General features: G+C 39.6%; 1 protein-coding gene across 1 annotated transcript in view; it reads left to right on the top strand.

Moving 5' to 3' along the window:
• Positions 1 to 2,195: 2,195 nt before the first annotated feature.
• The window catches only part of Skap1 (src kinase associated phosphoprotein 1), a 270,445-nt gene continuing 257,202 nt past the window's right edge, over positions 2,196 to 15,438 (top strand). The window contains exon 1 of the mRNA XM_047546439.1: positions 2,196 to 2,342. Coding sequence (XP_047402395.1) covers positions 2,297 to 2,342 — 46 coding nt within the window. The 5' untranslated portion in view covers positions 2,196 to 2,296. The remainder of the gene's footprint in view (positions 2,343 to 15,438) is intronic.

The raw sequence follows: 15,438 nt of genomic DNA, 5'->3' as shown, positions 1-15,438 counted from the left end.
CTGAAAGGGAAAGCAAAGCAGTTTGGATGATATATAGGGGAGACTTTGTTTCTCTTGCTGCTTTTTCTTCTTAATAGTTTTAGATCCACAAAAATTGCAACAATAGTACAGAGACTTTTGATATATATGCCTTTACTTCTAAACATGTATCATAAGTACTCCAAAATGATTCCAGAGCAGCTGCATTTTAAAAAGGGAGTTGTGAGCTTGGTAAAATGTCCCAAGGAGTACCTGGCACTTGCTTGGAGCCTGGAAGAGATAACTTACCCAGTGCTATACTTTCTCAGGACAAGAAGGAGGATGAGCAGGAAGGAGCCAGATTCCCCAGAAACTTATGGTAACTCTGACCCTTCAGTTCAGTTTACTGAAACTCATAGGTGGTTCATGAGACCCTGAAACTAAGGCACCATTCCTTTTCAGAGGGCAGGATGTGATCAAACCACTGCACCCATTGAAAGGTGAAGTCCCCAACTTTGGGGCTGTATCTGTGGAGGGGGAATCTATTTCAAGAGTCAGGCACTTCTACCATGCATCCTTCTGGGCAGTTTCTTCTTTCAGCTCTCTCCCCATCTTCCAGGTTGAGCCTGTCATTATTTCCACTGAGGTTATTGTAAAAACCACTTCACACATCTCTCTGTGTCCCCTTTTACCACTTTTAATTCTTCCTACATAACCTGTAGGTCAAGTTGGAGAACAGAAATGCCTTAAAAGGTGGGAGATGGTTAGAGGTGAAGAGAACCCAGGTTAGGTCGCTCTCCAACTCAAAAATTGTCAATGACTCCCCATATTCACTCAGTTCGAAATCCCCATTCAGATTTCCAAGTTCTTTTATTTTATTTATTTAATTTGGTCCTGGGATTGAACCCAGGGTTGCTTCAAAACTGAGTTGCACCCTTAGACCTTCTTTTTACTTTTTAAAAAATACTGAAACAAACTTTTGCCTGAAACCTATGATGGTCCTGCCTCAGCTTCCCTCCTGCCTCAGCCTCCCAAGTAGCTGGGATTACAGGTGGCTGCCCCTGCATGGGGTCCAAGTCCCTTTATAATAGATTCAGTTTATCTTGACAACTGTAGTTTCTCTATACCATCCAGTAAAGGAGGGCTACTCACTGTTCCTCTGCAGAAGCGTAATTTTCCTTCTTTGTTTACTTTGGTCCTTCCACCTGGAAAGTCCTCCCAACTCTTCAAAGTCTTGGTGTGGTGTTCAGAGCCTCTCAAATGCCTCCTGAACTGTAAGTGTGCGCGCACACACGCAGACTGCCACCTCCATCTTTTCCTTGCTGTCATCTGTTTTCTTTAACCACCCATGCCACGCTAATCCTTTTGGTCTATGGTACTTTCTTTTTTAATAATAACTATTTTGAGATAATTGTAGATTCACAGACAATGGTAAGAAATAACCCAGAGGGATCCTGCGTACCTGTACCCAAGTTCTCGAAGTGATAACATCTGCAGTATCTATCACAGCAGGGGCATGGGCTCTGGCTGCATTTTGAGAGGGAGAGGGCACGTCCCTCTGATCTTGTCCTTCACTTTCTCCCTTGTTCAGCTCTCACAGGGAAGGCGCTCTGTTCCTCTCTCCCTCAGTTTCACCTCAGGTTATCCCTTCCTTTCCTCATTGCCTTTCAGCCTCAGGGGGGAATTGACACTCTGGTTCTCTGTGTCCTCTGCTGCCTTCCTGCTCCGATTATCCTAACTGTTGGTGTCCAGTATTATTTATTGGGACGTCGGATCCTTCCCTTTAAACATCGTGGTTTCCTTGAGACAGTGAATGTCCTGCGCTCTTTTCTGGGCATGGACATAGGAACTGGATCCGCAACCGAGGGGCGCTATATTTGGTGGGGACTAATCTCTTCCTTGGATTCTCCCTCCCATTTCAGGCACCACCATGGCCTTTTAAACCTGTCACTCGGAGGTCAATTGCTCAGTACTTAGGATGGCGTCTCCAAGGGTCACGGCTCCTTGGAGTCGTGGAAAGTCTTTTTTTTTGGCTGGGGATCGGGAGCGGAACACCTTAGCCCTGAGTGATGCGAGGCTCCGGGCGCCCAGGTCTTTCCATCTAGGGTTCCTGGTGTGAGCGCTTAGCGCACCCGCGCCCCCGGCCCGCTGCGCGCGCCACTTCCTGAGCGCGCCCCGCCCGCGGCCCCGCCCTGCGGCTGGGCCCCGCGGCAGCTGCAGCTGCCGCAGAGGTACAGGTGCCTCTGCAAGCAGCCCGCCGCCCTCCAGCAGCCGCTGTCCAAGCAGGCCCCACGCCCCTCTCCCGCCTCCCGCAGCGTCCTCCTTCCCGTCCCGCCAAATGCAGGCTGTCGCCCTCCCTGAGGAGATCCGTTGGCTCCTGGAAGGTAACGTCCTGGCCCAGCCCCAGATCCCCTGTCCCGACCCTTCTGGAGGTCCCTCCAGTGCTGGGCTGAAGACAAAAAAAGGAGACACCAGGGCCGCCCAATGCCAAGCTTTCTTATCAACTCCATCATTCACCTTCTAGAAGCTCGAGGCTTCTCGAGTCCTCAACCCCCTAAAGCCTGCTTTTCATGAACCCATTTCTGGGGAACCCTGTCACTCACTTGAGTTCCACACTTTCCTCGAGAGGTCTCCACCCCTCCACTTGAGGCTAGGTCTCTGAGTTCCTGAAAATCAGGTTCCTGGTCTCCCCAGCCACCTTGCCTGATCTTCAGTTTATCCCTTTTGCCCCAGGACCACCCCTCCCCCACACACACATATCTGTAGGGTTTGGCCCTCCCCCTCCCTTCCCAGCCCTTTCCTCATCACTTGTCACAGAAGAACTGTGCCTTTCTGCGTGGAGGTCCCTGAGGCTTCTAAGGGGGCTGTGAGGGGCTCATGGGTCCTGTGGACCAAGCCTGGGGGTTAAGTGGGTGGTTGTTACCAGCAACCAGTGGATTGCAAGTTACCAGCTTGCAACTTCTAGGGGTGTCATTATCCTACCCAAGGCAGACTCATACTCAGCGTTACACACCTTTCCTTTCTAGAAGTATCTCATTGTGATGGTTTTACCTTCAAACCATAATGTCTAAGCAGTCCTTAAAAGAGTTAAATTCTTACTCTAAGCACATACTTCTGACTCATACTCCAAAGAGGTGCACCCTGATGGGCAGTATCAACTGCCTGGTGCACACAGTGAAAGTCAGTGAAAGTAATTTTTTCTTGCTTTCCTATAACTGACCTTTTAGGGAGGACAGAGGCCTGGAATTTGCAATTGCATAAGGGTCCCAGGAGGAAACTATTCAGAATTAAATCTTTTGGCATTTTAGTGACACACTTGACACATATTTAACAGATGGTCTGCTTTGGGCAGGTCACACTTTTGGCAAACTATACTTTTTTTTTTTTTTTTTTTTTTAGTTTCTTTCCATTTAATTGGTTTTATATCTCCATTATCTTGTTATCTTAGTATAAATGCCTCCTAATCAAATATTTGGCAAGTCCTTTTGGTTTCTGTTTGTAGCACTGTTTCTATTCTGGATTGCTTCTCTGCAAGAGCTGTCAACTAGGTATTTCTTTTGAGGTGAGGTTTCTAAAATCCATTCTGCTTGTGACTGGGGTAAATCTAAACTTTAGGAGTAGAACACTACTTGTAGTGTAAAAGAACATCCTCTGGGTATCTAAGAAGAAGCAATCCAGCTGTTCCCTCTGGTGTTTGTTAGGTATTAGACTTGTAAAGGAAGGCTGTGTTGGTCTTTTGTTTTCAGGAGAAAAGGAACTGTAGCAAGAAGTTCAATTCTGCCCTTGCATTTTAAAGATATAAAATGATCCTTTTTATTGGTATCTGTCATTCAGTGAGAGGAAAGCTATTTTACAAGCTTGTTAAGCAATACTTCAGTTTTGTGTGCAGCTCTGGTAGAAAATTCCTTTATATTTTCAGAGGCTTGCAATGATATCCACTCCTTCAACATTTTTGATGTGCAGTTCCTTATTGTTCAAAACTGACACTTTGGTAAACAACTCATTTCTGCACCTGCCACCTTCCTTTAGTTTAGATTATTTTCTTGTTAGCTGACTGTTTTTAATTGAAGTCTTCAGATCTCCTTCTAAAGCAGAACCTTTGTTTGCTGACAAGCAGAGCAGGGTATGAATGGAGATTAATTGCATGTCACATACTTCTGTATCAAACTTGCTGTGTCTTAACAATCTCTGGTGGTGCTCAGGTCTTTAGAATATATGGAGGAGTCTGAGGTTAAATTTTAAGGAGCTTCATCAGGTAATGTATTTCTTGAAGGCTTTTTTTTTTTTTAAGTTCTCAATTCTAGTCTTATTTCTGAAGTAGAGCAAAATGTGCAATGAGATTTAATTTTTCAATGATTCTATTGAAAAATGTTAGAAGAACATGTTTTGGAAAGGTTTGTGTAACAATAGCAACATATTGGTTACAGGTTTTATTTTTTGTGGAATAGTCTGTGGTATAGACCAGCAGAATTATTCACGGTGTTACAAATACTTTGTGGAATTAGAAACCCCAAATGGCCATCAGTCTGATGTCTGTTGTTGTTGACTGGTTTCCCCCACCATACACATTTTAAGGTTAACTGTTGACAATTAGAAAATATGTAGGTCCTCATCGCTATATAGACACTCCGTGGGCAGGAGTCACAGGATGTGAGAGCTGCAGTTCTATTGCTGGCACATGACTGTGGGGGTGGAGTTTCCACGATGAATTACTGCTTTCATAAACCAAGGCATAAGCATTCGCACAATGATTTAACACTGGCCATCGTAGCCATAACTTAAGCATTTATTTATTTATAACTACATGAGCATAAGTGACAGGGCATTTTTTGACATAATGTGTGTGCTTTTAAAAATAAAATATGTAAAGCACTGTGAGAGGTTTATACCAAAATTTTGCATAATTAAGAAGGGAATAGAAATTCTGAGGGTCTACAATTAATTTTGCTTAAAAAAATTTAAACATGTTACAATGTTTCATTTGACCTAGAAACTACACTTCAAGGAATCTCTTACTGAAGTTAGATGATATGAAGTATATGCTCAAGATTCTATCCCAAATGTCCATGAGTTGGGAAGGGCAAGGTGATGGTTGAATGAATTATGGGACATGCATCCTTTGGAATACTTTACAGCCAATAAAAATAATGCAATGGATTGATTGTTTACAGATAATGTCCATGGCATGCTTTAAAGACTAAAAAGCAAAATGCATATTGTATATGTAATATTTAATCTTTGCTTGAAAACAAAAGGCAAAATAACCAAAGATGTTGGGTGTGGTGGTGCAGGCCTATAGTCCCAGCAGGTCTGGAGTCTGAGGCAGGAGGATTGCAAATACAAGGCCAGCCTAAGTAACTTAGTGAGACCCTCAGTAACTTTGTAAGGCCTTACCTCAAAATAAAAAATATAAAGGACAGGGGATGTAACTCAGTGGTAAATTGCTCCTGGGTTCAATCCCTAATACCAAAACGAAACCCAAAACAAAAACCAAACAAAACAAAGCTGAATGCAGTGGCACATGCCTGTAATCCTAGCAGTTTAGGAGGCTGAGGTAGGAGGATCACAAGTTCAAAGGTAGCCTCAGCAACTCAGCAAGACTTTGTCTCAAAATAAAAAATATAAAAAGGACTGGGGATGTAACTCATTTGTACAGTGCTTCTGGGTTCCATCGCCAGTACCAAACAAGCAAAATTATGCATTTTGCTGTATTTAAATTAGGAAAAAAAAACCCAAAGTCCCATATAGTACATATGCTTATATATGCCTAGGAGAAATTTTAAAAAGTATATACCAAGTTTTTAACTTTGTTTTCCTTAAGAGGAGAGTGAGAGTTTTGGGAGGGGTTGTTATTAATTTTTATTTTATATATCTTGATGTTGTTTGAATTGTGACAATGACAATGTATTAGTTTTTTAATACATGGAAAAAGCAACCAGTAAGGTATTTAGCCAGTAAGGTATTTTTTAAAAAAGGAACAAACAAAAGACAGCTAGGAACTCAGACAGATGAGAATGCTAAAGGCCATTAACCATGTTGTGATGGGGTTTTCTGTTTAACCCTGGGAATTCTCTTTTGGATTTTTGGCAAATGTCAGAGCAGCGAGAGGCTTCTAGAGCAACTCAGGAAACAGCATCTTCAGATAGACTTTATCAAGCTCTCATATAGAAATAGGAACTAGTCCCATATCAGCAAACAAGCACCTTATAGATAAGCAAAATAAAAGGCATCTTCTGCTTTATTGAAAGAGGAGGAAATATTCAGGTCTGTTTTCAAATAATCAGGCTACAGATGTAGAAGTTATCTTTTTGTTTTTGTTTTGTGATAGCTACCCTGCAAACCAAAACAATGGAGCACTGGCAGTTTGCTAATCTTTGTTCCACGGGTATAAACGTAATCAGTTTCTTCTTCCTGGTCTTTCTAGTCCTGTGTTTTGAAGTCAGAAGCAAAGAAGGAAAGTGTGAGGAGGTGGAATAGATATTCCTGCTGACTTTACCTTGATAACTGATAGATCCCAACTGCCTACTTAGTACCTACATCCTGCTTGAAATATGGATTTAAGCCAAAATAATACCACTAACCTGGCTGCATGTAGTAGCAAGTGCTGCACTAACACTTATTCTAATATGCCTATGGTTACTTATTTTTAAACTTCCTTGGAAAGAAGCAGTCATTAATCATTTCCTTCCAGATTGTTCTCCAGATTTGCACTGGTCGACACAGTCAACCATAAAATCTTTTTCAATGTAATAAAACTGTAACTATGGGGAACCCGCGGGAGTGAGTTGCTCTGGATAGCTAAGATTGTCTTTAAGCACTTTAACTTTTTCATGGATATATTTGTGACTAATTCTCTAAAATGTATTAGAACTTTTCTTACTTCTTCGACCAACCAGTGCATTATTAAAATGGATCTTGTCTGAACTCTTTTTAATTCAAAGTTGTTACAGTGAAAATGTCTTCTCGGATTTTACAGAGATGTGGAGTTATTCAGGAATGCTTCTGCCAGAATTGCCTCTGGACCACTTTGTGACTGTGTCTGCTTTATTTATTTATTTTCTTAATGTTGGGAATTGAGCTCTGGACCTCCTGCATGCTAAACATGTGCTCTACCACAGAGATGTACCCCCAACCTGTTTTATATTTTTGTTTTTTGTCCTTTATTCCCTGCTGTTAGGTGGAGACCTATCATTTTGCCTGTTATCTGTATCTACATCTCAAGTGTTTCTGCAAAATGAGGTAGCCAAGTTTGTTGGAAGTAAGCTATGTGTAAAAGGACAAAGTAGCCAAACTTTGGAATAATCTAGGGACATTTTTGAAAGCAAAAATATTTTGAAAGAAAAATATCCCATAAATGACCAGGAAAGGATAAGAAAAGTGGCTTATCAAAGAAATATATCAAGCTGGCCTCAGACTTCTCCACAAACCTGAAGATGGGATGTTAATGGGACAACTTCTAGAGGTCAAGTTGCGGAAAAAGAGAAGGAAGAGGAAGTGTGACCCTAGAACTTCATGCCCACAGATAAGTTTATATGAAACAAGGGAGACACATTCTTAGACACATAGGGGCTTAAAAAGTATATTAGCAAAGTATCCTTTCTGAAGTTGGGCATGGTAGTGCACACCTGTAATCCCAGTGACTCTTGGAGGCAGAGGCAGGAGGATCACAAATTGGAGCCCAACCTTAGCAATTTAGCAAGACCCTACCTAAAAATAAAAAATAAAAAGGACTGGAGATGTGGCTCAGTGGTTAAGCACCCCTGGGTTCAATCTCCAGTACCAAAAAAAAAAAAAAAAGACCCCTTCCTAAGAAATTCACTTAGCATTATATTCTAGATCATTATCACTAGAACTTCACATACTGTCCAATACAGTAGTCACAATATTGTAGCTGAAAATGTAGCTAATCAGCAGCTGAAATGTAGCTAGTGCAACTGAGAAACTAAATTTTTGTATTTTATTTCATTTTGGTTAATTTAAATCTAAATAGCCACTTGAGCTAGTAGCTCTTATATAGCACAAAATAAAGAAGTGAAGAATGAAAAGGCCATGGTACAAAAAGTAAGCAATTAACAAGTTAGATAGGAAAATATTATAACTATGGTATAAAATATGTGAGTGCTCAAACATCAAAAATTATTCTTGAAATATAATATGCATAATTAAAACACTACTAATCCTCTGGGTCTGAAATCTCATATGAGAAAGTTTACATTTTACATTCAGAGAAAGAAAAAGATGGTGTTTCACTATTAATATTAGTAACTAACAGGACATTATTCAATTCTTTTTTAAGCCATAAGGGTAAAACTACCAATGGATTAAAAATAGAATTTGTAACCTCTAAATCACCCAAAGGGGGGGAAAAAACTTTTAATGATTGTTTAGTCCATTCAGGCTGCTATAACACTACAAACTGGGTAGTTTCTAAACAAATTTATTTTTCATAGTTTTAGACAGTGGGAAGTCCAAAGATCAGGGCACTTGCAGATTTGATGGCTGGTAAAGTCCTATTTGCTGACTCACAGTTGGCACCTTCTGGCTATGTTCTCAGATGGCGAAAGGGACAAGGCAGCTGTTGGGACCTCTTTTATAAAGGCACTCATTCCATTCATGAGGGTTCTTCACCTCTCAACCCCCCACCTCCTAATACCACCACATGGGTGATTAGGTTTCAACATTCAGACCAAAGCAATGACCTAAGAGATAACAGTAAATGAAAAATTGTGAATGGAAAAGTCAGTATATAAAATTGTACACACAATATGTCCCAACTTTTGCCAGGCATGAACATGAAATTCCAGCAACTCGTGGGAAGCCGAGGCAGGACGATCGCAAGTTCTTGGCCTGCCTGGGTAATTTAGCAGACCCTGTCCCTAAATGAAAAATAAAAAGGAATGGGGATATAGCTTAGTGGTAGAGCACCCCTGGGTTCAATCCCCAACTCTATGCAAAAAAAAATTTTTTTGTTTTGTAATAGAAGAATTCTTTGGGGTGACATTTGAAACTCTTCTTAGTTTATTCTTATAGGACTGAGCATATGTCAGGAAAGAGATGTGCCCCTTTCCTTCTTACAGAGCACATGGTTTTGTGTATGTGTATAAGAATATTATTTTTGCATTAATTTTAAGTTGAAAAAAAGAGAACAGCTTTTCTTCCCCTTCTCTTTTGTTTTCCGAAATTAAAAAAAAAAAAAAATGGTGGAAATACTTGAACTTCATCCTGGGTACAATTGAGATGTCAGGTGGCTGCCCAGGCATTTTGAACTCTAGATGAGATCTTCTTCCTGTGGAAGCCCATAGCTCTTCTCAAGATCCAGGTAAATCTCAAGGAGCATGCTTCTCAAGGTCACCTTTCCCTCTAACTCCCTGCTTTGTTGTATGCTCTCTATCTTGGGTTGGGTAGGCCTAAACTAGTGGCTGCCAAATGGAGTGATTTTACCCCTCCAGGGACTTTTGGCAACATCTGGAGATGTTTTGGTTGTTACCACTGGAGATGGTTCTATTGGCACCTAGTAGGTAGAGGCTAAGGATGCTGCTAAACCTCCTGCAATACAGAGGACAGGCCCCCGCCCCAACAAAAAAATCACCCAGTCCAAGTTGTCAATAGTGCTGAGATTGAGAAACCCTGGCCTAGATATATCATCTTCCTCAGTTTACAAAAACCTACTCACACGAAGTCTCAGAGTGTAGAAGGCATCACTGGAGATTCAGGGGTACAGAGAGAAGGGAGGAGGGTTTTATATTGCACTTGTGCAATGATTTCACCTTGGCATTAAGCGTCTCTATTCCTAAGTACCCTCTGCTACCCTGGTTATCAGAGTGTAGCCTCAGGCTCTACTGACTCTAGTTCCTAGGCTTATGCCTCCTTCTTGTCACTTTCCCCCTTATCCTGGGTAGAGCATAATAATCCTTAACACACGAAGAGGCAGTTTAGCTATCTGTTTAATCGTTTAGATTTTCACCAATACCAACACACAGCAAAACAAGTTATTTTCCCAAACAATGACAATTCTTTCCCTAAGAGAAATTCCAGTGCAAGCTGTTAAGATAACATTTTTTACCCAATTTCATAAGTGTAATACCTAAACAATTTTTAATCATTTTAAATATAGGAAAAATAAGGTAAGTTTCAAGTTTTACCATCATCTGAGAATCTGAACATATTGACATAGCTATTGTAGATCTAATTTTTTCACGTTATAAGCCATTACACCCTACAGAAATCCTATAATTTCTGCTACATTTATTCATATTTATTTCCCCTGTGTTTCCAAGTTCATTGCTTGCTTTTCTGGTTTGTCAGTGCTACATTATAGGTTAGGTGATTATAACAGATGGCTTCTCAGGTTTGGAGTCTTTGAGTTCCACCGTTTAATTTTATTATCCAGTTTTTATGTGGGAGATAGGACAAACCAGGCTCAGGAAGAGAGTGGTCTTAACATCCAGAGAGTAAGTCTTACTGGAGACAAATGGCTTTGATAAAGTAATTTATGCATTACCAAAATGCTCATCTAGGGTCTCCTCCTAAGATTGTTGACATTATAATGTTAATGTGTTTTGGGAAAATAAAGTTTTTCTTCACACAATAGGAACTTTACTAAATGTATCTAGTAGCACATATTTATACTTATTTAAACTAACACTGTAGTAGGGCTGGAATTAAGAGACTGTATATTATAAATTAAGTATGAGAAGTATTTCTAAATAGCTATAGAAAATATCTAACTACATTTTAATTTATTCCTTTACATTAAATTTTTTTTCTTAATTTTGGTGATGCTGGGGATTGAATGAAGTGCCTTGCATATAGGCTAGGCAAGCAGTCTACCACTGAGCTACATCCCCTGTCCCCGAACTGCATTTTAATATACATCTTTAAAATGATATCTCCTTTAAAATAATTTTTTCCTTCCTGATAACTTTTTGTGTGAGTTTTTTTAAATCCATTGTCTTTCTTCCTTCTTTTCTCCCTCCCCCTTTCATTTTTCTTATTTCCTTTCCAGTACTTTATCAGTTTATGATTTACATACATAAAATGCACTGATATTAAGTGTTACAACTGGTGGACTTTAATGTACCGGTGCATCTGTGTGACCACCACCCAGACCGAGATATAAACATTTCCATTGTTTTAGAAAGTTTTCTTTACTGTCACTACCTCTCCCTGGAGCTCATCATTATTCTAACTGCTGTCATAATGATTAGTTTTGCTTTTATGAAACTTCATACAATCAACACTTACTCCTGGTCTCTCTTCAACAGAATGTTTCTGAAATTTATTCATGTTGCGCATATGGGTTTGTTCCTTTTTGTGAAGCAGTATCCCACGGTGTGACTATTCCACAGTTTATTTGCCTGTTCTGCTAAGGGTCATTGAGTTGTTTCTAGGTTTTGGCTATTGTGAATATAGCTGCTTTGAGCATTCTTCTATACCTCATGTTGTGAACATAAACACTACTTTCTTTTGGATAACTATCTAGGAGTGGAATTACTGTGTTATACTGCAGGTGTGGTAAGTCCCAAATAATTTTCCAAAGTGTACCTATTTTACACTCCCACTAAGCAGTGTCTGAGTATTCCAGTTGCTTCATACTTTACCAACATTTGGTAGTGTAGTCTTTTTACAAAACTAACTCAGATTTTTTTTTATTGTGATATTCATATAACATAGCAGTATGTAGAGTATTTTTTAACATAGCTGTGTTGGAGACTTTTCCATATGAATCAATTGATCTACCTACTTCCAGTCTCCTCTGTTTATGTGTGTGTATATTTAAACATAGCACCATATTTCTCAACTTGCTTAGCTATTCTTCTGTTGATGGATGTTTATATTATTTCCAAATTTTCTTATTTCCACAGTGCTATCGGGAACATCTCCATCAGTTTATCATTGTGTACACATGCAAATACCTCTATAGATTCCTAGGCTTTCAAATGAAGATTGCAAAAGTTTTAATGCTGGATTTCTAGGCTAGCTGCTAGTTAAAACTTAATCTACAGTACTCTCAATGTTTTGTTTCTGGGTTTTGTTTTCTCTGTGTTGTGAGTACATAGGTATTTTCATTATATCCTCTACAGGAGTTGGAAGGAGAATTAAGCATATAAACATCACATGGTTTGGGGGTCATGGGGCAGAAACAGACAGTAGGTTGAAGCCAACCACAACTAGGACATGCTGACACTCCATTGTAGGCTGACAACTTCCTGCAAGTTAAAACAAAGCTGGTGTGTATGATTTTAGCCTTGCCAACAAGTTTCATCTCAACAAAATGCCAAAATGGAACTGGGGTAGTGGCTCAGTGGTAGAGCACTTGCCTAGCATGTGTGAGGCACTGGGTTCGACTCTCAGCACCACATATAAATAAATAAAATAAAGGTCCATCAACAACTAAAATATATATGTATTAAAAAGACCAAAATATATGTCTTAGGAATGACAATTAGTTTTCAAATCAAAAATTTAATGTAAGCTTTAAAACATTAAAACATAAAAATTCTAAATAAAGTGAATGTCATTTCCTCCACTATGATACATTTTATTTCATTGGAGTAAAAATAGACAAGTTTTCCATGAATGCTTCCATTAAGGAGGCAGGAAAATTAAACACTAAAGTTTTAGAGGTTGGATTTTAGTGGAATAGTTAAGAGTGGCTGCAGGAATCTTAATGGTCTGATAACTTCAGGGTACTGTGACAAGGAATCAGAAATTATAGTTTTTGTTTCCACCAGAAGCTGTTCGTGAAAGGGATAGAAGTTGAATTATGAACTAGCCTATTCTCTTCATAAAACACCAATATGTATCTTAAAGGGGTAGTCGTGACAATTAAATATATAGAACACCAGATACCCTGGAATGAAAATTTCCCCTATTTTCAAGGTGAAGATGATTTTGGTTTGGCAGGTATGATCTTCTTTCTTCTTCCAACAAAACTTTCCTTCCTCCCCTCCTCCCCTGTGTGTCCCATCTCCATCCTGGAGGGTTGTTGTCTGTCGCTAAGGCTTTAACTACTTCAACGTGAAGCATCTACAACTAAATTAAACATTTTCCCTTTAATTAGAAAACAATTTCTAGCTATCGCTGAAAATTTAAGTTGAGGCTGAAGTAGCATCCTACTCCTAATATTATTTTTTAAATCAATAAATAGATTCTTTCCCAGTGTTCATTTAAGTACTTTCTAATGGAAACAATGTTTAAAATTATTATTGTTATTATTTTTGAGATGGAGTTTCACTGTGTTTCCCAAGTTGACCTTGAACTCCTGGGCTCAAGTGAGCCTTCTACCTCAGTGTCCTGAGTAGCTGGAACTACTAACATATGCAATCATGGATGACTTTTTCAGAAACAATATTTTTATAGGAAAATGTACTGAGTTTTTAAGGTCGATTCCAAGACTAGCACGATTCTTTTTCTTTCTTTCTTTTTTTTTTTTTTCTCTGGTGCTGGGGATCAAACCCTGGACTTTGCGAATGTTAGGGAAGCACTCTACCACTGAGCTATACCCCCATCCCTCCTCTTTTAAAAAACTACTTGTTGAGTATTACAGCTGGAAGAGAAGAACTATACCTGTAATATTTTGATGGGGGCTGATCTGCCATTTTGGACCTCCACAAACTCCCTGCCTCAGCCTGGGCATCTCCCTCTTCCTTCCATGTGATTCCTTCCTGTGTGTTGGGGGCACACTCTTTATGTTGTTGCCCTTAACTCCAGGCTCTCATGTTGGGACTTGTGACTGGGGAATGATTCCATTGGGCAATGTTGGGAAGGGGCGAGGAGCTAAAGGCAGCCAGATTGAGGTTATTTCCTCTGCTTGTGTCCCTCTCCTCTTTTCCTCTCCTGCCCTGTCACCTCCATCTTCATCTTCCTGTTGAGAATGGGGCTCCCAACAGGTGCGGAGGTGCTGTGATAAGAGGAGAGGGTCTAGGGGATTGGGTGAGGAATGATGGCAACAGTCAGAGGCCTGTGGAAGTTAAACGAGAATTAAATCAGCAGCAATGAGAGGGAATGCACGTTTCTGTGATCATGCCCAGCCAGAACCATCATTCACACTTAAATAATATTCACAAGGACTTGGGGACTTCTCTTTATGAAAGACAGGGCCTGAAATACTGCCCAGCATTAAACTTCAAAAAATCAATTCTGTGGGTCATTTTAACCTGTTTGCACCCATAGACAAAAATCTCAAATATTTTCTTGGGTGTATTGCCAAATATAGGCAGAAATTTATGCTCTTCTTCCCAGAAATGTGAGTTCTGCTTTAGTAGTTCAAATACTTTCACAAAATATCCCCTGTAGGAACACTTTGATTGGTGTTTGGTTGGTGGAATGGTTTTCAACAGCATTTGGCCATTCATCTTGCCTCCAAATAAAAGGTTGATTGAAGCAAACTTTTGAGTTTTAGAAACATATATCAACAAAAACATTTGCAACAGAGAGGGAACACTGACTTAAATACATATATATGTTCCTTTCTTTCGGTGAATTAGGAGCATTACTTAGAAAACAAAAAGAGGGCAAATTTATCTTTGAGTAATTTGAAAAAAATGTACCCTGTGTCATTTTTCTGCAAATAGACAAAAATAGTAGCCTTGTGAATGGACAAGGTCTTGGTGCATCCTGCCAGGGTAGAATCTTTTTAGCTGGCCTTAGAATCTTTTTAGATGGCAGTTCTTTGCAGGAATATTTTGATCCTGCCATGCCTCCAGTGTCGCACATGCTCTCTGTTCTCTTTTCCTTCAGCCTTGCTCTCCAACTCTGACTTGTTTGCACGGTTGTCTATAAGCCACCTGGAAGCCCAAGGAGTTTTTGCTTTAGGGCAGCTGTGTATTATAATGGGAGGATACATCCTTGTCAGAGCTGTGTTTCTCTTTTAAATAAATATGGGATTCAAAATGATCACATATTTCCTTTAGTACAAAATACTATATATTGCCACAAGCTTGCCTTCCATATTAACTTTTCAGCTTGCTCTTGACCCTTATGTTCTGCTTTCCAAGTTGAAGTTTTTTCATTCTCTCCAACTCAGCTGTGATCACTCACCTCTGGACCTTTGCACATGATATTCTTTGTGCCTGGGCCATTCTTTTTTCATCCTACCTATTCTCCACCCCAACCCCACTCCAACAACGCACATACTTGGTCTGCTAATATGGAGGTTTCAGATGAAAGATCAATTCTCTGATAGGTCTCCCCAACCTACCTTCTTCTCTGCTAGCTTGTACACTGATAATTTTTTTTAATATCTCATATCACAATTTAATTGTCTATTTAAGCTACTTTTTTTTGCTAGATTATAAACTCAGGATAGAATTGAGATCTATCTCGATCACTCTTCCAGTGCTTAGCATATAAAAATTACTCAGTAAATATTTATTGAATAAGTTTAGGTAATGTAGCATTCTTAATGGCACTTTTTTTTTTTTTTTTTTTTTTTTTTTTTTTTTTTGATGGTACTGGGGATTGAGCCCAGGGCCTTGT

This window comes from Sciurus carolinensis, chromosome 3 (genome assembly GCF_902686445.1).
Source record: "Sciurus carolinensis chromosome 3, mSciCar1.2, whole genome shotgun sequence".
Classification (NCBI taxonomy): Eukaryota; Metazoa; Chordata; class Mammalia; order Rodentia; family Sciuridae; genus Sciurus; species Sciurus carolinensis.
This window is presented reverse-complemented; position numbering and strand designations above follow the sequence as displayed.